At 39.6% G+C, this 26,504-nt stretch overlaps 1 protein-coding gene across 1 annotated transcript in view; it reads right to left on the bottom strand.

The window, feature by feature from the left end:
• gatad2ab (GATA zinc finger domain containing 2Ab) overlaps positions 1 to 21,189 on the bottom strand; it is a 91,610-nt gene extending 70,421 nt beyond the window's left edge. Inside the window, exon 1 of the mRNA XM_061888855.1 lies at positions 20,982 to 21,189. Within this exon, the coding sequence (XP_061744839.1) occupies positions 20,982 to 21,161 (180 nt within the window). The 5' untranslated portion in view covers positions 21,162 to 21,189. The remainder of the gene's footprint in view (positions 1 to 20,981) is intronic.
• Positions 21,190 to 26,504: the final 5,315 nt, after the last annotated feature.

Raw genomic sequence — 26,504 nt, 5'->3', positions numbered from 1 at the left:
TTTAGGAAGCAAGGAAAGTAATAATGACAATTTGAAAAGGTGCGTTAAAATAAGGTCACAACACTGCAACAATACCAAAAAATATAATGAAAGTAGTGAATAATTTGATCGTAAAGTGTACATTAATTCTCTATGAAATTGCGGTGTACTGTATAATATTTCACCTTGTGGAATATTGTGTGCGCTATCTTGCAAAAATCTGTTTTTGTTTTCACCCTCTCTTCATCTGCGTTGGTTAACGTTACCTTTCTGCCAGGGCTCTTATAGGAAAATGCCCAATTACTCGCACGTTTTGCTTATTTTGCTTCCTTATCGGGTCTTACCAACGCACAACTGGCGAGAACTCGGCTCAGTGAGCATCCACATTTGTATTGGATTTTACTTTGGCCTTTTCCGATTTTGTTTTTTCGACGATGCCACCCCAGAACGTTATGATTGTAAAACTGGAAAAATAAACTTATGCATGAAACCAGTACATGTGTTTTTCCAAGTGCAGTACAGCTAAGACAACAATAACATACAAAGAACTAGATGTATAGATTCAAACAGTCTTTCCACGCTGCAATTATGTAACTGTCAATTAAGAGATGTGTTTACTATAGTCTGCGGGTGCGAAATCTGCAAAAGCAAATAAACACTGGGTTACTTAACTAACAGCGTGTCAAAGAACATTGGCTTTAACAGCTGTGGCTGTAGGCAACAGCCTGATTTAGCTTTATTAACTCCACAAGATGGCAGTAGAAGCATTTCACATAACGTAAGTAGTCATCATCCAGCTGTTTTATATACCTTTGTGCTTTAAAAATGTTGCTGTGAAATTCAGATGTAGTGCTCTTTTCCGTTATTAGTTCATTGGTTCTTTTGCTGTTTGGTGATATATGTACATGAACAGGGTTTCCCCTAAATTGCCAAGATACCTGTGGCGGTGTGGCCAGGGTCACCATGATGTCATTGAGTAATTTTCTATGATGATATGACTTTCTTTGAAAAAGGCTCAGAAAATGTATACATAGATTCAAAACTAATCTGCTATTACTTAGTATTAACAAACATGTTTTATCGTTTCACTATATTTTCAATCGTTGCTGCTTTTTGTGCAATGTACTTTGTTGAGATTTTGAGTGTTTACAGACTTTTAATTACTTTTTTTGATTAAAAACAACTACAAACAAATCTAGCAACTTCTGCTGGTTTTATTATAGAATGTACTCGTGTTTAGAGACTAAGTGAAGTGAAGTAAATTATATTTATATAGCGCTGTTTTTCTAGCGACTCAAAGCGCTTTACATAGTGAAACCCAATATCCAAGTTACATTTAAACCAGTGTGGGTGGCACAGGGAGCAGGTGGGTAAAGTGTCTTGCCCTAGGACACAACGGCAGTGACTAGGATGGCGGAAGTAGGGATCGAATCTGGAACCCTCAAGTTGCTGGCACGGCCACTCTACCAACCGAGCTATACCACCCCTCGATGTCCCTGACGAAAGAAGAGGGCTCCAGCAAGCATGACGTCACACTTAATTCGTGCTGCAGCTGTAGTTTGAATTTCACTTCTTAAAAGCCGCCACTGCCCTATTAATATTTGCACATATATATAAAAAATTGTCCACATCGCAGACATGCTGACAACCCCCCAAACAAAGGTGTGCGTTTTGTTTACATCTGGTCTTTTTTCGGTGGTCGAATTTTTGGTACATCACTTGTCAATAGTACGCAAATAATAGGCTAGCTAATGTTAAGGTTTTATGTTTGTGTGGTTTGGATTGGATGTCAGTTTTTTCCGTGTTTGCAAACACACCATTCGTGCTTGAAATGTGATTGGCGGTGAATAAGGTAGTGTTGTTGTGTGTCCAAGGAAGCGCGGACTTGCAAGACGAAAGTCTTTGTACGGTAGGTAAAACATTTTGGAATGGTGCAGTTTGTTATCATAAGATTGGTAATAAAAGTTGAAAATAGCTTTTGACTTTGTGTGATTTCTCCTGGGGGCTACAATACATTATATTACTTTTTTCAAGTAAAAAAACCAACTTATTTTTAGATGTGGCAGTAATAAAAATGTTGTGACTGTGTACCACATTCAATTACAATAAGGGGAAACCCTACATGTATATGTACATAACATGTACATGTTAACAACTGACCATGTGGTCAATGAGAGCTACAGTATGTTTCCCTTTTCAAGCACTCTAAACTAGGGCTGCAACGATTAAATCTATTTATATTGTGTTGCTTTGAGTAATCGTTTAATTAGTGTAACTAATAAAACCAGAGCCCAGAACTTAAAATATGAGAACATAGTTTCCACACACCTGCTGCAATAGAGCACACAGAGTGACGTAGCGTGGATGCCGTAATCTGTGGGACGGAATAGCGGAGTGTTTTTTTTTTTTTTCTATTAATGCACACATGTTAAAAGTTCAATTGGACGGATACCTTATGGCAAGGTTATGTATCGCACAAGAAAAATCATTTATTTCAAATGTTTTCCCCCCAAAAAACGCATTAAGGATATAATGTGTGTTTTATCCTATTACCTCCATTAATCAAACAAACTAATCGATTGATTACAGAAATACTAAAATAATCGATAGCTGCATCATTATTAAAGGCCTACTGAAATGAGATTTTCTTATTTAAACGGGGATAGCAGGTTCATTCTATGTGTCATACTTGATCATTTTGCGATATTGCCAAATTTTTGCTGAAAGGATTTAGTAGAGAACATTGACGATAAAGTTCGCAACTTTTGGTAGCTAATAAAAAAGCCTTGCCTTTACCGGAAGTAGCAGACGATGTGCGCGTGACGTCACCGGTGTGAGGGCTCCTAACATCCTCACATTGTTTATAATCGTAGCCTCCAGCAGCAAGAGCTATTCGGACTGAGAAAGCGACAATTTCCCCATTAATTTGAGCGAGGATAAAAGATTTGTGGATGAGGAAAGTTAGTGAGGCACTAAAAAAAAGAAAATTATGAAAATAAAAAATAAAAGGCGACGGCTCTGGGCGGAAGCAGTGGTAGCGTTTCAGATGTAATTAGACAAATTTACTGGGATAATTCTGTAAAATCCCTTATCTGCTTATTGTGTTAATAGTTTTTTAGTGAGATTAGATGAGTAAAGTCATACCTGAAACTCTGATGGCTGCGGTGAACGCCAGTGTGTCGAAAAAAGCCGATGAGGAGCCAAGATCACAGCTGCTTTTTGACAGTTACAGGAGAAGGTCCCATAATCCACTGATGTCTCCGGTAAGAGCCGAAAATGTTCCCATCCAAAAACTTATGTATTGACGTAGAGAAACATGTTCGCTTGACCGCTGTGTGTTAAACCTTCAAAAAAAAAAACTAAGAAACACCGGCTGTGTCTCGGTACTAAAGGCAGCTGCAATCCACCGCTTTCCACCAACTGCATTGTTATTTATAATCTCCATTATTAATTGAACAAATTGCAAAAGATTCAGCAACACAGATGTCCAAATTACTGTGTAATTATACGATGAAAAGAGACAACTCACTAGAGAAAGTAAGTGGTGCTGGGCTAAAATGTCCCCTCCAACTAATAACGTCACAAACACGCATCATCATACGAGTCATCATTCCGCGAAGTTTTTAACAAGAAACTCCACGGGAAATTTAAAATTGTAATTTAGTAAACTAAAAAGGCCATATTGGCATGTGTTGCAATGTTAAGATTTCATCATTGATATATAAACTATCAGACTGCGTGGTCGGTAGTAGTGGGTTTCAGTAGGCTTTTAATATAAGTCATTATTAAAGTTGTTAATATTGAAGTGGAGACAGCATTGCTCGGGTGGTAGAGCGTCCGTGCCAGCACCTTGAGGGTTCCAAGTTCGATCCCAGCTCCCGCCACCCTGCCGTTGTGTCTTTGGGCAAGACACTTCACCATTGCTCCTGATGGGTCGTGGTTAGGGCCTTGCAGTTCCCACCATCAGTGTGTGAATGTGTGTATGAACAAGTGAATGTGAAAATAGTGTCAAAGCGCTTTGAATACATTGAAGGTAGGAAAAAGCTATACAAGTATAGTAATTTTACCATTTTAAAAAATGACTTTTGAGTTCTCAAATGTAATAAAAAACAGCTTTTCTCTCATCACGTGCTTCTAATTAACGCTTAATTGGTTTGGGTAAACAAATGCTCCAAATTAGACCCGAATCTAAAATATTAATATCAATATAAAATGTGTTCAATAAAACGTTTGAGAAATATCTAGCAAAACAGGAAGTGGTCAGTGAGCAATGGGAGGGACACACTAAACAGCCAATCGTGTAACAGTATCAAAAATAAAGTTTGGTTACGTTACTCGCTGTTGATTCTCCGCATTGAGTGAGAAGAGAAACTAAAGAGGATTGCTGCAGAGAGCGAATAAATTGTGGATAAAAAAGGAAAAGTCCCCTCTATAGTATGGTATTTAAAAAAAAAAAAAATTCCAAATACACATCCATCCATTCCTACCGCTTGTCCCTTTTGAGGTTGCACACAGTCGTGTTCATTTTTCTTTTCAATCAACGTCCAATCCCTATTCGAATGTACAAAAAGAACAGGTAGGAACTTAAGTGCAGGACTGTATAAGTAAAGTAAATAACAGAATATATAACATGCGCTACTTTCCAACAATAACTTGGTCCAATAATGTTAATATAATAATTACTGCGTATCATATATTAATTTCCATACTTAAATAAGAATAACACACCAAATTAAACAATACACATACTATTAAAACTTCCCGGCAGTAAACCTGCAAGAAATTGTTCAGCAACATTCAAATAATTGACCTTAAACAATGATGTTTTTATAAGTAAACATTACTGAAAGACATAAATATTTTAACCAGGAACGCCAACCTGCCAACTGTTTCATGATGCTGTGTGACAGGCTGTGTTCTCAAAATTACGTTTACGAAGTAATTGATTATAGTTACTTGTTACTTTACCAAAAAAAAGTAACTTAGTTACCAATGGAATTACTCTTTAATAAATGTAATCACTAGAGAAAGTAATTAATGTGTTACTTAAAAAAACAAACCTTCAAATAAGTTTCATATGAGAGCAGCGTGCGTCTGTGTGTGTGCCTTTAACACTGGCTTGTGTTAACACTGCTTTATAAATAGATTAAATGTGCTTCGATGGCTGTATTTTCTTGTCAACAAACAGGGTATTGTTTGGGTGGCAAGTTTGTCAATTCAATTACTGATTTGTTCAATATTCCCTCCAACCCTCATAGTTATGGCACAAAGTGCAGTTTGTGCCAAGTTTTAGTGTGGTGATAAAAACGTTGTCTTTTACTGACCAGTTCCTCCATCTAAGACCTTGTTACATCCGTGTTGGAAGACTAGTTGCGTGAGCTACGGGCTTTTTCAAGTCACACGGTCTATTATTAGGGGCATTTGCGAGTACTTTTTTTACTTTTTTCTGCTATAGTTGTCTAACATTTTTTAAGTATTAGGCTCATTCCTTTTGCCTTTTTTTCATAAAATTAAGCCTTTTTATTGACAATTGTCATTTTTCTCATTATTAATATGTGTTGGCGCGGGGAGAAAAAAAAACGTCACAGGCTGCAAATGGCCCCTGGACCGAAATTTGGACACCCCTTGTTTAAGTGTTGCCTGTACAGGTAATCATGTTTAACAGTTTGACCCTAGAAGATATTCTTAATAACCCTTTTTTTTCCTGACTGATTTGCAAAATATAAACAAACTGGATCTAGGACAGCTTGCCATCTTCTACCATCCATATAACAGAATTCTGACTCAGGGTTGTGTTAAATTGATGTAACCACTGGCAGAGGAAACACTGAAGTGTAGTCGAGCACAAAGGCAGACTGGCCTCTGCATTAACCCCACACTTATACTTAAGTCAACGATAAGCTCAACAGGGTAAATAGGAAATGGGTCAGTCAACCAAACGTGAAAGGATTCCACTCCTCTAGCACCAAAAAGCTTGCCTGAAGTGTGTGTGCGAAACCAATACACTGTACAATTAGTACAGTCATTGGCCATGTGACAGCATCACAGGAAAAGCAGACGAACAGAAATCAATGTAGATCAACTAAGTCTCCTCTTAGAGAGATGCCTACATTGATAAGCCAAAGGTGCTTGGTGGGATTTCAGTTTCACCAGCACTTCCAGTTAATCCAAAAATATGTTTTCCATAATGCAAAAAATATAATTTTAACGCTTCACTAGGGCTGGCCGATATGGGGTTTTTTTAATATCTCGATATTTTTAGGCCAGGTCACGATACACAATCTATTTCTCGATATTTTGCCTTAGCTTTGAATGAACACTTGATGCATATAATCCCAGCAGTATGATGATTCTATGTGTCTACATTAAAACAGTCTTATTCATACTGCATCAATATATGCTCATTTTAAACTTTCATGCAGAGAGGGAAATCACAACTAAGTCAATTGACCAAAACTGTATTTATTAAACAGTTATTAAGCAGTGGCACAAACATTCATGTCATTTCACAACAGAAAGTGCAAGATTGTCAAAGACATTTTAAAACAAGCTATGAGTGCACTTTTTGTACAGAACGCCACTATAATAATTCAAAACAAATAAAGTGCACGTTTGTGCATAATGTCACACAAGATATTCCAATAACTGTCAAATAAAAATGAGCTCATAATAGGAAATCAAATAATGTATGTCCTCCGCTATGTGGTAGGTTCCTGCGGATGTTATCTCCTGTTGTTGACTATTTTTTCATACGGTGTTGATGTGGCACCGAACAGAGATGTTGATGTGGCGTAAGCACTCTGCATTGTCTAGCAGGTGACTTTTCAAATGATGCTACATATTAGCAGTAATGTTACTTTTTGTGACAACGCTTTTGCCCCACACCTGACAAATTACGGTTGTCTGTTTGATATATTTATACTTGAAGCCAAACCACTACCAGACGATGGACCCCCCTGCTGTTTTTCTTGGGAATTAATTCTTCCTTCATTTGTTACCAGATTTGCACCTTCTTTCTCTTGTATTACTACTCACACCACAGCTAAAGTTACCCATGCTGGTACCTCTCTGTTCCGAGAGGGCGTATACGTATGTGACGTATGTAAGAAGTTGCGCTTGTTTTATGTCTCTGTGAGAAGGAGAGACAAGAAAGAGTGAGAACAGCCTCTAGTGTAATGCCCACAGCTAATAGCAACTGCGTGAGAACGTATACTCGAATATCACAATATAGTTATTTTCTATATCGCACAGAGACAAACCCGCGACATATCGAGTATGTCGATATTTTGCCCAGCCCTACGCTTCACCTTAGGATGTCTAAAACAACCAAACAAACATCAGAAATTTAACATCACTACTGAACCAAGGTTTAACTGTTAATAATAGCAATTGAGGCCTAATGGCGGGCACACTACCTTGACAGCAACAAGGGATGGGCAGTATGTCCTAAAATCTCTACCGCCATGTAACCTGCAACCTCCTCTGATATACTGTACATCACAATATATTATTTGGCCTATAAATGATAATAGAATCATCTCAAAACAGATTACAAAGGCTTGTAATTTGGCTGCTGGTGTATATGCGGTAACATTGTGTTATTTACGGTATTATTACTTTCTCAAAACTATTATCAATCTACTTACTGATATACTGATTTCCCCTGTATCACAGCTCCATCAACACTTCTGTTAAAGTGTACCAAGTAGGGATGTTCTGAACAGGGTTTTATTTGTTGCAGATTCCGATACCAATCATCCATAAGTAAGATCGCCTAGTACCAATCACATGTATTAACTTTCTTTTTGTATTATTATTCATGGTGAGTGCTATTGACAGCGTGACAACATAAACACAATATTTATACCAGCTACGTATTCTCTTTGAAGTTAAAAGTTAAAGTACCAATGATTGTCACACCCACAAGAGGTGTGGCAAAATTAGAGAAGAGAATGTGCTAATCTGGTAACAAATGGAGGAAAAATTAATTTCCTAGAAAAATAGCATGGTGTCCATCGTCTGGCGGTGGTTTGGCTTCAAGCGGGAAGATGTTGAACAAATATGCGGCAAAAGCATTGCTACAAAAAGTAGCAGCACTGCAAATGTAGCATCATTTGAAAAGTCACCCGCTCGAGAATGAAGAGTACTTGAAACTGCATGTCAACATTTCCGTTCGGTGCCACGCCCACAAAATGCCGAAGCGAAAGTTTCCAGATCAACACCGTATGAAAAAAAAATCAACAACAGAAGGAGATAATGTCCGCAGGAACCTACAAAAGACCTAATGACATAAACTATTTGATATTCTATTATGCAGCTCATTTTTATTTGACAGTTTCTGAAATATATCTTGTGTGCTCCAGCGCCCCCCGTGAACCCGAAGGGAATAAGCGGTAGAAAATGGATGGATGGATGGAGTTTCTGAAATATCTTGTGACATCATGCACAAAAGTGCACTTTATTTGTTTTTAACAATTGTATTAACATTCTGGACCAAAGGTGCACTTTAATTTAGTGTTGTTTTGATATGTCATCTTAGTGACATCATGCACAAAAGTGCACTCATACCCTGTTTTAAAATGTATCTGACAATCTTGTACTTTCTGTTTTGAAATGACATGAATGTTTGTGCCACTGCTTAATAACGGTTTAATAAATAGTTTTGGTAAATTGACTTGGTAGTGATTTCCCTCTCTGCATGAAAGTAAACAAAAATGAGCATATATTAATGCAGTATGATCAAGAATGTTTTAATTGTAGACACATAGAATCATCATACTGCTGTGATTATATGCATCAAGTGTTCAAGGCTAAGGCAAAATATCTAGATATACAGTATATCATGTATCGTGACATGGCCTAAAAATATTGAGATATTATAAAAAGGCAATATCGCCCAGCCCTAAATGGAGGTGCTGGTTATTAACTTAGGGGAGCTGCTCTACACTGTATAGACATACACAGTTAGCCGTCAGTCGAAGGACCAAAATTAAATAAAGTATCAGTCAAAAAGGATAAGCTTTTATGATTGCATTAAAAGGCATTACTTTGGTCGCTTATCAATCTGCATATCAGCTATGGCTACTTTACATTAGTTTTGGGCGATACCACAAATTTGGGTATTGATCCTATACAAAGTAGTTACAGATGTAAGTATTGGCCATAAGAAGGATTCAAGGAATCTTGAATACTTACTTTAATCACAATTATTATTCAGTTAGTTTAGAGTTTATTTGAAGGGACGATGCACAGAGACATTAAGCTCAAAGACAGATATGTTCTACACCAGATTATAGCTAAATAGCTCATTCCATCCGCAGTCCCTGGTTACTGTACCTCAATTAAAGATATACAAAAACATGCAAAACAATTATAACAATAAAATTATACTATAGCATGTAAACGAATTAGGAAAAGTCATAAAATTACATTTCATTGACACATACACATTACAACCACACCTCATTTACATCACAGAGGAAAATGCAGGATTGCAGAGTAACAATATCAGTAATATTGAAATTATTTCCTTTTTTCCTTTTATATATATCCAATATATTGGGCAAAATAAATCTAATGGTGCAAAATAACATAAGCAAAAACTACTATTGGCTTCCCCTTCAAGGAAGTCCTGGGAGTAATTTATTCAGTTTGTCAACACTAACACAAATGACATGAAAACGATGTTATGGTATGTGCTAATATAAAAAACAATCATCTAATCACGATATTATCGACTGTCGATATCTGTATCGATCCGCCCACCCCGGTTACATTTAAGAGCTGTAGCAGAGCTTGGCTTTTTGTATCCTCCTACAACAGGGCTACTATACTGGTAGCCTGGGTGCTACCAGTAGCAGTTCAGTTGAAAACTTGGACAAATTCCGTAAAACACTCAGGCTCTCCTGTGGTAAAGAGAACCTTTGAGCAGTGTTAGCACATTGGCAGATCCTTGCATTGACATGTTAACCAACATCAACAGCAGTAAAAACATGTTTTTTTGCATAACAGGGCTACTTTTATCTGAAATGTGGAAATGGACCAAAAATAAATATCCATTATAGATGATGCTTGTTGGCAAAACAGGAATAATAGGGAAGGGAGAAGTCTGGCACACCAGTCCTTAGCTTTCTGGAAATGTGGCCCCTAGAACAATTCTGTTGAATAGCCTGTGTGTGGTATAGCATGTTTAGCTATTCCACATCTTCCAGTGCTGGCTTGCTAGCAAAGATGCTACAATGCGTTTAAGATGTGGTTGTTCGCTTGTTAGTGTCAAATTTGCGAGATGCAGCTAAAATATTCCATCAATATGCATTATTGCGATATGACGATAGTATTAAAAGCTATATCATTGGACAAATTATTACACTTTTTGCTACCCTAGCAGCAACCAGCAGGGGGGCTGTTAATTATTCTATCCGTCCGTCTTCTACAGCTTGTCTCTTTCAGGGTCACATTCACACATTCGGGCCAATTTAGTGTTGTCAATCAGTATATCCGGTTTAAACTAATTAGCACCTGGAATAACTTTTGAACTTTTAAAGTGTAAGTTGTCCAACATAATAGATGCCATATATTACATATGACAATTTAACATTAAAGGGGTCATAATTAGGGATGTCCGATAAAATCGGACTGCCAATAGTATCGGAAGATAAATGCTTTAAAATGTAATAGCGAAAATTATCGGTATCGGTTTCAAAATTATCGGCATCAGTTTCAAAAGGTAAAATGTATGACTTTTTAAAACGCTGCTGTGTACACGGATGTAGGGAGAAGTACAGAGCGCCAATATATCTTAAAGGCACTGCCTTTGCATGCCGGCCCAGTCACATAATATCTACGGCTTTTCACACACACTAGTGATAGCAAGGCACACTTGGTCAACAGTAATACAAGTCACACTGAGGGTGGCCGTATAAACAACTTTAACACTATTACAAATATGCGCCACACTGTGAACCCACACCATACAAGAATGACAAACACATTTCGGGAGAACATCCGCACCGTAACGCAACATAAACACAACAGAACAAATAGCAAGAACCCCTTGCAGCACTAACTCTTCGGGACGCCACAATATACACCCCCCGCGACCCCCTCCCACCTCAACCCCGCCCACCTAAACCTCCTCATGCTCTCTCAGGGAAAGCATGTCCCAAATTCCAAGTTGCTGTTTTGTGGCATGTTAAAAAAAAATACAGTTTGTGACTTCAATAATAAATATGGCAGTGCCATGTTGGCAGTTTTTTCCATAACTTGAGTTGATTTATTTTGGAAAACCTTGTTCCATCGTTTAATGCAATGGTTTTCAACCTTTTTTCAGTGATGTACCCCCTGTGAATATTTTTTTTTAAATCAAGTACCCCCTAATCAGAGCAAAGCATTTTTGGTTGGAAAAAAAAGATAAAGAATCAAAATACAGCACTATGTCATCAGTTTCTGATTTATTAAATTGTATAACATCCATCCAGCCATTTTCTACCGCTCGTCCCTTTTGGGGTCAGTGCAAAATATTGCTCATGTGTAGTCGTCTGATCAAAAATGACGGATAGCTAAGGTGGCTGAGAAAGGTCACAACTAACGCAAACGCCACAATACAACATCATTAATTACAACAAAACAGCTTCCAGCTTCAGCACAATTGCAGAGCCGTAACAATGCAAACGACACAACATAATTTATAGCTGCGACACAACTTTAAGCCTCAAAAGACGGAAGTGACCGCGGAGCAAGTTAGGCGATGCACTGACTTCCGGAACACATCAACATGAAGTGAAGCAAGGGGCCAACACCATCCACAGGGGGCATACATGCTTTTGCACACCTGGGACACTGTCGGTCATCGGCGACGCCAGGGCGGAGAACAGATATTGTACAGCCGGGTCGGAAGTGAACTGCATTATATTTATATAGCGCAACTCAAAGCGCTTCACATAGTGAGAACTTTAATTTTAAAATATTGCCTACTTGAGCAAAAATTTGGGGCAGCCTGGCTCGGTTGGTAGAGCACCGTGCTAACACCTTGAGGGATCCAGGTTTGATCCCCGCTTTTGCCATCCGAGTCACTGCTGTGGGCGAGACACTTTTACCAACCTACTCCCAGTGCCACCCACACTGGTTTAAACGTAGCTTAAAGATGTAGATAATGGGTTCCACTATGTAAAGCACTTTGAGTCTGTAGAGAAAAGCGCTGCATAAATATAAATAACTTCAATTCAAGCTAAAGTGTTGCACTTTATTCAAATAAGTTGTGAATGCCATTAATTGTTGTTTACATGCTCGTTTTGTATTGATAATTCATTCATACTTAATTCCCCTACAAAAATAACAGGAATGTAGGAAACCTTACCTGCAGTGTACAATATCCACTATTTATTTCACAGTCACACCAGTAACTAAAAAGTTTCTGAATCGATTTTAACTCACTGAATAGTTTCAAATCATAGAGTTCTAAAAAAAAAAAAAAAAAAAAAAAAAAAAGCTTGCTCTTGAATCGTATCGGCATCCACAAATATCAAATCAAACTGTTGTTCAAACGAATTGTTACACCCCTACTGTGACTGATAGGCAAAAAAAAAAAAAAAGTGCAGTTCCCCTTATAAAAATATATTTTCTATACTAGGGGACCTTTCATGTTATTTCAAATATGCTGAAACTACTGTGTGGAACGTTTTCCCTTGTGGATCAATAAAGTTTGTCTAAGTCTACGCAGTTGTAGTTACAATTTGAACTTGGATGTAACCATGAATGTTTAGTATATACAACTGGATCTTCAAAAAATAAAGTTTTTAAAGCCGGGTGCTGCGTAAAACAAATCTTGAGTCATGCATGTCTGCTGAAATCTTTCTCACTGAGGTTTTTCACATAGGACCCCACTCCCTTCCTTGAGCAGATCCATAGGCCATCATAAAATGCAAAGCAACATGACCCCCCCATCACGAGCCTACTATGGAGGGTAGGGTTCCCAGCTCTTAGGCCCTGTTTACACTAAGGTAAGGTTATCCAGGGTAAATCCCACCTAACCTTATCAGTGTCCACACACAATGCCACCGTTAAAGAACCCCTGCTCCCTCCGTCGGACGGCGCAAGGCAACCTAATACGCATGCGCGGAAAACACACACGTCATAGTCACCTCCAGTGTTGCTTTGTGTGCAAGTTCTTAAAATTGAACTTATCGGACCTCGACATTGGAAAGTTCTCTTGCTGTCTGAGAGGTGTTGTATCCGAAATAGCTGCAATTGTGCTTATTTCTTCTCTTAAGGTATTCATGTGTGATTTCCACAAGCGTCTCTACAGATGAAAGAAGAAACACAGCATGTCTGGATGACTCGCCTTCATATGTCCAGTGATTAGCTCCGAGTTACGAAACCTCTTTATTATGAAGCTGGCTTTGGTTCGTTTTCTCTGACGTCACTTCCTGTGTGGGGCGCAGTCTTTCTGACGTCACTTCCTCTCCGAACTCAGTTTGTAAATGATCAAGGAGTCCAAACAAAGCTAAGAGCCGGAGATTAAAGAAATACACGGCACACTTCCCTTGTGAAAAACTGTCTGAGGAGGGTCACCTTAAAGGCTGGTTTAGTGTGGCTGAAACGGGGCTTAGGCTAAATAATGATTGGTTTAAGGGGTTATCTGGCTTAGTGTAGACATAGCCCAAGTCTTAGTCTACACAGTTGTAGTTACAATTTGAACTTGGACTAAACCATAATTCATACAGTAATTGATCAATATATACAACTGGATATTCAAAAATAACGTTTTAAAGCCTGATGCTGCATAAAACAAATCTTGAGTCAGGCTTGTCTGCTCCAATCGTCCTCAGTGTGGCTTTTCACACAGGACCCCACTCCCTTCCTTGAGCAGATCTAAAGGCCATCATAAAATGCAAAGCGACATGTGCCCCCATCAACAGCCTTCTATGGAGCTAATAAACACTACTACCGGTATTGTTTTCTGTCACTTTTGATAGGATTTTGTCAAGTTTTACTTGTTTTTTTGTGACTTTTTTTTTATCTTAATTTTTTTGCATCAGATCAAGCCACGAAAATGTGACTTCTTTTTTAAGTGTAGCCTAGTGCAGTGTTTTTCCAACCACTGTGCCGCGCGGCACACTGGTGTGCCGTGGGAGATTATGTAATTCCACCTAATTGGGTTAGAAATATTTTTTGCAAACCAGTAATTATAATCCCCAAATAACGATCCGTTGTTGAGTGTCTGCGCTGTCTCGAGCTCGGCAGAGTAACCGTGTAATACTCTTCCATACCAATAGGTGGCAGCAGGTAGCTAATTACTTTGTAGATGTCGGGAACATGGTTTGTCATGATCACAATATGCAAGCAACAGCGGGAGGCATTGTGCAGTTAAAAAAGGTATCTAACACTTAAATTTTAAAAAAGGCAAGTGCCGCTAAGAAAAGGCATTGAAGCTTAAACGAAACTAAAACTGAACTTGCTGCAAAGTAAACAAAAACAGAATGCTGGACAATAGCAAAGACTTACAGTGTGTGGATCAGACGGTGTCCACAAAGTACATCCGTACATGACATGACAATCAACAATGTCCCCACAAAGAAGGATAACGTCCGAACAACTTAAATAGTCTTGATTGCCAAAACAAAGCAAGTGCGGGGAATAGCGTTCAAGGAAGATATGAAATTGCAACAGGAAAATACCAACAAAACAGGAAAAGCCACCGAAATAGGAGCGCAAGACAAGAACACGACACACAGGAAAAGGTCAAAAAACTCAAAATAAGTCATGTCGTGATGTGACAAGTTGACAGTACACCTACTTTGAGACAAGAGTTATAGTGAAGCATGGTTGGTTATGGTTTGAATCATATCCTACATATGTGAAAACAACTTTTTATTGTCAATATCGGCTGCTGAGTTTCATTTTTCATTTTTTTTATTTCTGGTTGTGTGCCTCTGGATTTTTTCAATTTAGAAAATGTGCCCTAGCTCAGAAAAGGTTGAAAAACACTGGCCTACTTTTTAAGATTGTCCGCCCTGAGATCGGTAGGTTGTGGGTTCAAACCCCAGCCGAGTCCTACCAAACATTCCAAAAATGGGACCCATTACCTCCCTGCTTGGCACTCAGCATCAAGGGTTGGAATTGGGGGTTAAAACATCAAAATAATTCCCGGCCCCAGCCACCGCTGCTGCTGCTCACTGCTCCCCTCACCTCCCAGGGGGTGAACAAGGGTGATGGGTCAAATGCAGAGGACAAATTTCACCACACCTAGGCCATGTCTACACTAAGGCGATCAACCCCTTTAACGAAAATTATTTAACCTAAGCCACGTTTCAGCTACACTAAACCATCGTTTAAGGTCCCCCTCCTCCGACAATTTTTTTTTTTACAAAGTGAGTTCGGAGAGGAAGTGACGCCAGAAAATAAACGCACCACACAGGAAGTGACATCAGAAAGAACGCGCCACAGCCAGCTTCATAATAAAGTGGTTTCGTAGCTCGGACCTAACCACTGGAAATATGAAGGCGAGTCAACCAGAAACGCCCGTGTTTCTCCTTCTTCTACATGTACAGACGCTTGTGGAAATCACACATGAATACCTTAAGAGAAAGCGATTGCAGCTATTTGGGATACAACACTTCTTAGACGGCAAGAGAACTTTCCAATGCACGAAAAACTTTGTCCATTTGTCGAAGGAGAGTCAATGAGAATGCGGACTCCCGTGGACGTGACAAAAAAGGTAGAATGTGGTTTGTATTACCTGGCTGGCGAGGGATAACTAACTACGGAAAACAGCGAATGCATTTGGACTGGCAAAGCAGACTGTATCAGTTATCGTCCACCATGTATGTCACGGACCAGAGTATATAAAGTCACCAGAAAGGAATGGACAATGAAGGTGAAGGCAAAAGAGTGAGGAGTGCCCTGACCAGATATTTACATCCCTAGATTGATTGATGTAAAATGTTCTTGATTGCATTGTTTACGTGTCTAATAAAGATTTGATTAATTTATGATGGCTCAGGTGTGATTCACTACAATAGGGCACCAGAGCACACTGGATTCCAGTTAATTGAAATACCTAACACCCTCCCCCCATCCCCGGATTGTAAATAATGAAATGTAAATAATCAAATGTATAGCGGTATAGCTCGGTTGGTAGAGCGGCCGTGCCAGCAACTTGAGGGTTGCAGGTTCGATTCCCGCTTCCGCCATCCTAGTCACTGCCGTTGTGTCCTTGGGCAAGACACTTTACCCACCTGCTCCCAGTGCCACCCACACTGGTTTAAATGTAACTTAGATATTGGGTTTCACTATGTAAAGCGCTTTGAGTCACTAGAGAAAAGCGCTATATAAATATAATTCACTTCACTTCACTTATATACATGTTCTTATGCTTTCTGAGCTCACTATGCTCACTGCTTGCTGTACATATCCTTCAAAGTCAGACCTACGCTGTTACAATGTCCATTTCTCAAATGATATAATTGTTGACTGAAGTATACTTGCCAACCTTGAGACCTCCGAATTCGGGAGGTGTCTGTGTGCCTGTGTGTGTGTGGGCGAGGGAGCGGTGTTGAAGTGGGCAGGGTGGGGGGGGCGGGGTCTGGTGGTAGCGGGGGTGTATATTGTAGCATCCCAGAAGAGTTAGTGCTGCAAGGGTTTCTGGGTATTTTTTCTGTTGTGTTACGGTGTGAATGTCCTCCTAAAATGTGTTTGTGTGGTGTTCACACTGTGGCGCACATTTGTAACAGTTTTAAAGTTTTTTATGCGGCCACCCTCGGTGTGACCTGTATGGCTGTTGGTCAAGTATGCCTTGCAATCTCACATGTGTGTGTAGGAACCGTATATATTATGGTACTGTGCCCGCACGCTGGTTGTATGAAGAAAAGGCGGACATGACAACAGGTTGTAGAGGACGCTAAAGGCGCTGCCCCCAATATTGTTGTCCGGGTGGAAATCAGGAGAAATTCGTGAGAATGGTTGGCCCGGGAGATTTTCGGGAGGGGCACTGAAATTCAGAAGTCTCCCGGGAAAATCGGGAGGGTTGGCAAGTATGGACTGAAGTGCCGATATCAACCAATACTAACCCCCCCAACCCCATCCACATACCACCCCCCAGATTGTAAATAATGTAACTACTCTGTTGATTAACTTGTGTGATGACTTTATTATGCTGATAATATATATACTGTATGTACCATGAATTAATTATCGTGGACCCTGACTTAAACAAGTTGGAAAACTTATTCGGGTGTTACCATTTAGTGGTCAATTGTACGGAATATGGACTGTACTGTGCATTCTACTAATTAAAGTCTCAATCAATACCATTCATCCATCCATTTCTACCACGTATTCCCTTTGAGGTTGCGGGGGGCGCTGGTGCTTATCTCAGCTACAATCGGGCGCAAGGTGAGGTACACCCTGGACAAGTCGCCACCACATCCCAGGGCCAACACAGATAGACAACATTCACACTCACATTCACACACTAGGGCTAATTTAGTGTTGCCAATCAACTTATCCCCAGGTGCATGTCTTTGGAGGTGGGAGGAAGCCGGAGTACTCGGAGGGAACCCACGCATTCACGGGGATGACATGCAAACTCCACAAAGAAAAATCCCAAGCCCGGTGTCAAGCGAAATAAGTGCCCAGCGAAATAAGTGCTCAGGGGGGTTGTGCGCATGCAGTCCAGTGCGCCGGGTAGTTTTTTGGCAGGGCAGCGTCATTGCCAAACCAACGTGTGTGTAGCGAGAGAGAGACCATCCTAGTAGTGATTTAGCGAGACTCTGGTTAGGCTTAGGGTTTCTCCATATTTAATAGCCTAAGACAATATATATCACAGTAACTTTGGTATGATACGTTTTTTCTCCTCATATGCACTCTCACTGAGGCCACAGGGGCAATTATTTGGCTAGCCTATGCCCCGACACACTTGGGCACTTATTTCACAGCGAGCACTTGTTTAGCTTGACACCGGGATTGAACCCAGGACTACTCAGGACCTTCGTATTGTGAGGCAGACGCACTAACTCCTCTGCCACCGTGCAGTCACTGGATATTGTTCAGATAAGTTATATTTAAGTACTTGCACACAAAGCAACACCGGATTTGACTATGACGGGTGCATTTTCCCGGCATGCGCATTACGTCGCGTTGCGCCGGTGGTATTGTGTGTGCGTGTGTGTGGACACGGATAAGGTTAGGTGGGATTTACCCTGGATAACCTTATCCGGCTTAGTGTAAACTGGGCCCTAGTGTGTGTGACAATCATTGGTATTTTAACTTAACTTAAATAGAATAGGGGGAAACCAGGCACCACACTTATTGCCAAGACATCAATTTCAATTACGACGATTTTTTTATTTTTTATAAAAGTCAGCAGATTGGTGGACCAAAAAGCGACAACAAACACGGAGGAGGCACACACAGCGTCCACCATTACGCCTCCATAAAAGGCTTTTTCATGGTTGAGCTAATCTGACAAAGTTTGAGGATCAGTGGCTTAAAAAATAAAACCTTTACACACACACCATTCGCGTTTAACGGACTGTTTGTATCAGGGGTGTGAAACTCATTATAGATCGGGGGCCACATGGAGAAAAATCTACTCGTAAGTGGGCCGAAGTGGTAAAATCACGGCACGATAACCTAAAAATAAAGACTACAGATTGTTTTCCTTGTTAAAAATAGAACAAGCAAAATCTGAAAATGTACAAATTATGTTTTTTTACACTTACATGTTGCAGTTAATAGTATTATTTATACTTTCTGAATAAATTACGTGATAATGTTCTTTAGTTAACTCATTGGTGTTAATTTTCAATCCATCAAGATAAAAAAATAATATCAAAATCAAATTACATGATGTTATTTATGTATTTTGCTAATTTTGTTTGACTTGGGCACTAATATGTGGTTTATCTTGAAGCATAATCTACAAAGATACAAATAATTGCTATTGTGACATCTAGTGCAGTGGTCCCCAACCTTTTTGTAGCTGAGGACCGGTCAACGCTTGATAATTTGTCCCGCAGCCCAGCAGGGTGGGTGATTTTTTTGTTTATTTGTTGTTGTTGTTTTTTGTCACGAAAAAGGGAGTTTTTTTGGGTTGGTGCACTAATTGTGAGTGTATCTTGTGTTTTTTATGTTGATTTAATAAAAAAATTAATTTAAAAAAATTCTTCTGCGGCCTGGTACCAATCGAGCTGCGGACACATTTAGAACTGTTTATTTCATTCAAAAATTCTGGCTCATTTTTAAACTCATCCGGCGGCCAGGATAAAACCTGTTCGGGGGCCTGATCCGGCCCACGGGCCGTACGTTTAACACCCCTGGTTTATATTGATCTCCCAGGCGGTGATGTTAGAGGGGAAAAAAAAAAAAGTACCGTATTTCCTTGAATAGCCGCCGGGCATGTAATATGCGCCTGCCTTGAATTACTGCCGGGTAAAACTCACTCCCCAAATTAACAAGCGCATGCTTACTTTTACCGCCGGGTCAAGTTGGTGACGTCAGGAGTGACGCTTCCCCTGACGTCATTTTCAAAATGTCGGAGGAGGGTTTTTATTTGCTTTTACTATGTGTAAACCAGGGGTATTGTTCCACAGCCATACAGATCACACTAATGGTTGTGATATAAAACTATTTTAACACTCTTACTAATATGCGCCACACTCTGTGAACCCTAACCAAACAAGAATAACCAACACATTTCTGGAGAACATCGGCTCTGTAACACATTATAAACGCAACATAAGGATTACCCAGGATGCAATGTATCCATGATTCTTGGCTTTCGGTGCGTCGATTGAGGTGGGCAGGGTTGATGGCGCGTGTATAATATAGTCAAGGGTCATGGATGCATGCCATTGTGGGTAGTTGTTATGTTGCGTTTATAATGTGTTACAGAGCCAATGTTCTCCAGAAATGTGTTTGTTATTCTTGTTTAGTTAGAGTTCACAGAGTGTGGCGCATATTAGTAAGAGATTTTAAATTGTTTATATCACAACCATCAATGTAAACGTTATGGTTGTTGACCAAGTATGCATTGCAATCTCGTATGAAAAGCAAGGAAATGCATGCGTCCAACTGGCACATAGATAGCATGGTGGGCACGATGACATGTTGTCGAGCAGTGATCCCCAACCACCGGGCCGCGGCCGCAGAAAAAATATATATATATTTTTTTTTTTTATCACACTCAATTATTTACTGCATGCCAATGGTAAGCGCAGGGGTGAGAAGAGGTTTTAAAATTATTAGCGCCTGCTTACTTTTACCGCATGCCTTGAATAAGCGCAGGAGTGAGAAGAGGTTTTGAATTAATTAGCGCCCTGGCGGCTATTCAAGGAAATACGGTAGTCACGTTTTAAAATCAACTTTTGTCCGTGTAAACTTTACTTGATGTTAACAAGAAGAAGAAGAAGAAGAAGACGTTGACTTGATGGCTGACTAATAACAAGCTGCCTGTCTGTCCGCTCGGCGGCGGCTAACTAAGGCCACGGTGGTCATTAACAACCAGCGTTCTTTTTTTTTTAAATTAATTATTTAAAAAATAAAACACATTAGTTCAATAAAAGGCCCGAATAGCGATACACGACAAGACAATGACCTCACCTAAAAAAAAAAAAAAAATAAATAAATAAATAAAAGGGGGGGGGCTAGCTAACGAGCTAAGTTAGCGTGCTAATGATCTCATGCTAACTCTCCGGACACTTGCCTGCCCAGACTCTCCTTTTATCTCCGCAGTCTGGCGTTAATAACTATATTATATATCTACTTTTATGGCACCGCAGTTGACGCCAGGGTTTGAATGGACGTGACAAGTTGGAACGGAGCATCCTAAATGAAGTTGGGGGTTAATATTTTTTAGGTGTGTGTGTTAGTGCGTGTGTGTGCGCGCGCACGCTGTTACCTCGCGCGATGGAGCTAGGCTAGCTGGCTAGCATCGGCGGCGGAGAAAGTTGTCAACACACAAGCTGCTATATAAGTTGTGGCGGCGGAAGAATGAGTGGACTTACGGAGACTGGCGGGCTGCTTGGCCGAGTTCCCCTGCGACTCCCTTTTATGTCGGTGTTTTTTATGGCGTTAAAGTGAGGAGGAGAAAAAAAAAAAAAAGAAAAATCCAGGGGAAGCCCTTCTCTTGTGTCCGCCACTGCCACTCCGCTCGCTGCTGTGTGCCACCACACTGGCGACGTCATGCTGCGTTCACGCACACACAGGAAATGTTGGATTTCCCAAAACGTTGGCCGGAAAGCAGGCCTGGGCAATTATTTTCAATCGGGGGCCACATTTAGAGAAGAAAACAAATGTGTCTGGGGCGTCGGTATATCTATTTTTAGGAACACTAATACAAAACCTCACAATGTCTGACTGAATGCTAAAAAAGTTATGGCATTTTATTTTTTATTTTTATGAAGGATCCCCATTAGAATAGAATAGAACAGTGGTTCTCAAATGGGGGTACGAGTACCCCTGGGGGTACTTGAAGGTATGCCAAGGAAACGAGAGATTTTTTTTATATATTCTAAAAATAACAACAATTCAAAAATCCTTTATAAATATATTTATTGAATAATACTTCAACAAAATATGAATGTAAGTTCATAAACTGGGAAAAGAAATGCAACAATGCAATATTCAGTGTTGACAGCTAGATTTTTTGTGGACATGTTCCATAAATATTGATGTTAAAGATTTTTTTTTTTAAGAAATCTTTAGAATTAAATTCATGAATCCAGATGGATCTCTATTACAATCCCCAAAGAGGGCACTTTAAGTTGATGATTACTTATGTGTAGAAATCTTTATTTATAATTGAATCACTTGTTTATTTTTCAACAAGTTTTTAGTTATTTTTATATCTTTTTTTCCAAATAGTTCAAGAAAGACCACTACAAATGAGCAATATTTTGCACTGTTAGACAATTTAATAAATCATAAACTGATGACATAGTGCTGTATTTTACTTCTTTATCTATTTTTTTCAACCAAAAATGCCTTGCTCTGATTAGGGGGTACTTGAATTCAAAAAAATGTTCACAGAGGGTACATCACTGAAAAAAGATTGAGAACTACTGGAATAGAATAGATTAGAATAGAAAGTAATTTATTGATCCCTGGGGGAAATTCAGAACCACAGTTTGCTCACAATAGACAATAATAATAATAAGTAATATATAACATACAGGGCAGCACGGTGGTACGGGGGTTAGTGTGTCTGCCTCCCAAAACGAAGGTCCTGAATAGTCCTGGGTTTAATCCCGGGTTTGGGATCTTTCTGTGTGGAGTTTGCATGTTCTCCCCGTGACTGTGTGGGTTCCCTCCGGGTACTCCGGCTTCCTCCCACTTCCAAAGACATGCACCTGGGGATAGGTTGATTGGCAACACTAAATTGGCCCTAGTGTGTGAATGTGAGTGTGAATGTTGTCTGTCTATCTGTGTTGGCCCTGCGATGAGGTGGCGACTTGTCCAGGGTGTATACCGCCTTCCGCCTGAATGCAGCTGAGATAGGCTCCAGAGACCCTAAAAAAGGGAAAAGCGGTAGGAAATGGATGGATGGATGGCTTGTTTTTTGTCCTATAACCAGCTACTCAGGTAAATCATATGGTTAATGTACAAACCCCGTTTCCATATGAGTTCGGAAATTGTGTTAGATGTGAATATAAACGCAATACATCCATCTACCGCTTATTCCCCAATGATTTGCAAATCCTTTTCAACCCATATTCAATTGAATGCACTACAAAGACAAGATATTTGATGTTTAAACTGTTCATAAACTTTTTTTTTTTGCAAATAATAATTAACTTAGAATTTCATGGCTGCAATACGTGCCAAAGTAGTTGGGAATGTGCGTGTTCACCACTGTTACATCACCTTTTCTTTTAACAACACTCAATAAACATTTGAGAACTGAGGAAACTAATTGTTAAAGCTTTGAAAGTGGAATTATTTACCATTCTTGCTTGATTCACAGCTTAAGTTATTCAACAGTCCGGGGTCTTTTTGTTGTATTTTACGCTTCAAAATGCGCCACACATTTTCGATGGGAGACAGGTCTGGACTGCAGGCGGCCCAGAAAAGTCCCCGCACTCTTTTACTACGAAGCCACGCTGTTGTAACACATGGCTTGGCATTCTTTTGCTGAAATAAGCAGGGGCGTCCATAATAACGTTGCTTGGATGACAACATATGTTGCGCCAAAACCTGTATGGACCTTTCAGCATTTATGGTGCCTTCACAGATGTGTAAGTTACCCATGCCATACCATCACAGATGCTGGCTTTTGAACGTTGCGCCTATAACAATCCGGATGTTTTTTTTACTCTTTTTTTCCGGAGGACACCATGTCCACAGTTTCCAAATATCATTTGAAATGAGGACTCGTCAGACCACAGAACACTTTTCCACTTTGCATCAGTCCATCTTAGATGAGCTCGGGCCCAGCGAAGCCGGCGGCGTTCTTGGGTGTTGCTAATAAATGGCTTTCGCTTTGCATAGTAGAGTTTTAACTTGCACTTACAGATGTAGCAACCAACTGTAGGTTACTGACAGTGGTTTTCTGAAGCGTTCCTGAGCCCATGTGGTGATATCTTTTACACACTGATGTCGGTTTTTGATGCAGTACCGCCTGAGGGTTCAAAGGTCCGTATTATCATCGATTACGTGCAGTGATTGCTCCAGATTCTCTGAACCTTTTGATAATTTTACGGACCGTGGATGGTAAACTCTCTAAATTCCTTGCAATAGCTCGTTGAGAAATGTTGTTCTAAAACTGTTCGACAATTTGCTTACAAATTGGTGTACCTCGCCCCATCCTTGTTTGTGAATGTCTTAGCATTTCATGGAAGCTGCTTTTATACCCAATCATGGCACCCAACTGTTCCCAATTAGCCTGCAAACCTGTGGGATGTTCAAAATAAGTGTTTGATGAGCATTTCTCAACATTATCAGTATTTATTGCCACCATTCCCAACTTCTGTGTCACGTGTTGCTGGCATCAAATTCTAAAGTTAATGATTATTGGCAAAAAAAAGTTTATCAGTTTGAACATCAAATATCTTGTCTTTGTAGTATATTCAACTGAATATGGGTTGAAAATGATTCACAAATCATTGTATTCCGTTTATATTTACATCTAACACAATTTCCCAACTCATATGGCAACGGGGTTTGTAGATGTCCATATGTGACTTAAGTGAATTATATTTATATAGCGCTTTTCTCTATTGACTCAAAGTGCTTTTACATAGTGAAACCCAATATCAAAGTAACCTTTAAACCAGTGTGGGGGGCACTGGGAGCCGGTGGGTGAAGTGTCTTGCCCAAAGGACACAACGGCAGTGTCTAGGATGGCAGAAGCTGGCACGGCCACTCTACCAACCGAGCCATACCACCCCACAAAAACAAAAATAGAGCAACATCAGCAAATAGGATGTGTACACATATGATAGTAAAAGTGATTGCAAAGAAGCAGTTAGCGAAATAAATAATAATACAAAATGGCAATGAGCATTATTTCACTACAAATGGAGCAATACAAATACCAATAGAAATAGCACTATTGATAATGAATAATAACAATAATTACCTCTATTATAAAATGCATACTTCTTAGCTAAATAACAGTTGTGAGATGGCTCTGCTTCATTAAATACCCTTATTCTAAATTAAATATTATTTTGCTAACCACCTATGAGACTTTTTCCAGGTGCCAGTGTTGCTGTTCTGCATCTCTACTTGGAAAACACTTGGCTCCTCAAGTACAGTCGTGGTCAAAAGTTTACGTACACTTGTAAAGAACATAATGTCATGACTGTCTTGAGTTTCCAATAATTTCTACAACTCTTATATTTTTGTGATAGAGTGATTGGAGCACATACTTGTTGGTCACAAAAAGCGTTTATGAAGTTTGGGTCTTTTATGAATTTATTATGGGTCTACTGAAAATGTGACCAAATCTGCTGGGTCAAAAGTATACATACAGCAATGTTCATATTTGTTTACATGTCCCTTAGCAAGTTTCACTGCAATAAGGCGCTTTTGGTAGCCATCCACAAGCTTCTGGTTGAATTTTTGACCACTTGTCTTGACAAAATTGGTGAGGTTCAGCTAAATGTGTTGGTTTTCTGACATGGACTTGTTTCTTCAGCATTGTCCACATGTTTAAGTCAAGGCTTTAGGAGGGGCATTCTAAAACCTTAATTCTATCCTGATTGAGCCATTCCTATACCACTTTTGACGTGTGTTTGGGGTCATTGTCCTGTTGGAACACCCAACTGCGTCCAAGACCCAACCTCCGGGCTAATGATTTTAGGTTGTCCTGAATAAATTGGAGGTAATCCTCCTTTTTCATTGTCTCATTTACTCTCTGTAAAGCACCAGTTCCATTGGCAGCAAAACAGGCCCAGAGCATAATACTACCACCACCATGCTTGACGGTAGGAGTGGTGTTCCTGGGTTTAAAGGCCTCACCTTTTCTCCTCCAAACATATTGCTGGGCAATGTTGCCAAACAGCTTAATTTTTTATTCATTTGACCGCAGAACTTTCCTCCAGAAGCTTTTATCTTTGTCCATGTGAAGTTTGAACAGTAAGACTGTGTTTGAACATAAGAAAAATACTATGTCTCCCGGCTGGCCTGGGAACGCCTCGGGATCCCCCTGGAAGAGCTGGACGAAGTGGCTTGGGAGAGAGAAGTCTGGATTTCCGTGCTTAGGCTGCTGCCCCCGTGACCTGACCTCGGATAAGTGGAGGAAGATGGATGGATGAAAAATAAAACACTGTACTTAAATGACTCAAATCAAATTAATTGCACATCAAAGTTAAATAGAGTAAAATAACCTTCAACATACAGTTTTTAAAGATTAAATGAAAATGTCCTTAAAACTGTACATCAAGTACCACCTCAGAAAACACTTGGCTCTTCAAGTACCGTCATATTGATCAAAATTAAAACACAGTAGCGTAGTAGGCTTAGATATTCATTAAAAACAAGGCAGAGGTTTTATTTTTCACCAAGTACCACCTCAGAAAACACTTAGCTCCTCAAGTATCATCGTCATTACTAAAATTAAAATACAGTAGCGAAGTAGGCGTAAGGATTAATTAAAATAGGTGTTATTTAACAAGTCGATTGATTTCATATTAATGGCCACTACAACATCACACATATTTTGAACAGTAAGACTGTGTTTGAATGTAGGAAAATAAAACTGTACTTAAATGAGTCACATACAGTTATTTGCACATTAAAAGTTAAATAAACATTGTAGTAAAATAACCTTCAACATATGCTCCAGCACCCCCCGCGACCCTGAACAGGACAAGCGGTAGAAAATGGACGGATAGTTTTTAAAGATTAAATGAAACTGTCCTTAAATAAAACTGTACTGTGTTAAAATACAGTAGCGTCGTAGGCTTAGATATTCATTAAAAACAAGGCAGGGGTTCTATTTACAAGTACATTTAATATTTTGTCTCCTGTAACATGAAAGTTTGAAAACAGTGTTTGAATATTAATATTATATGAAGTGATTTTCT

Source organism: Nerophis ophidion, linkage group LG26 (assembly GCF_033978795.1).
Source record: "Nerophis ophidion isolate RoL-2023_Sa linkage group LG26, RoL_Noph_v1.0, whole genome shotgun sequence".
In the NCBI taxonomy this organism is placed as follows: domain Eukaryota; kingdom Metazoa; phylum Chordata; class Actinopteri; order Syngnathiformes; family Syngnathidae; genus Nerophis; species Nerophis ophidion.
The sequence above is the reverse complement of the archived record's forward strand: the minus strand, read 5'-3'. Positions and strand labels throughout refer to the sequence as shown.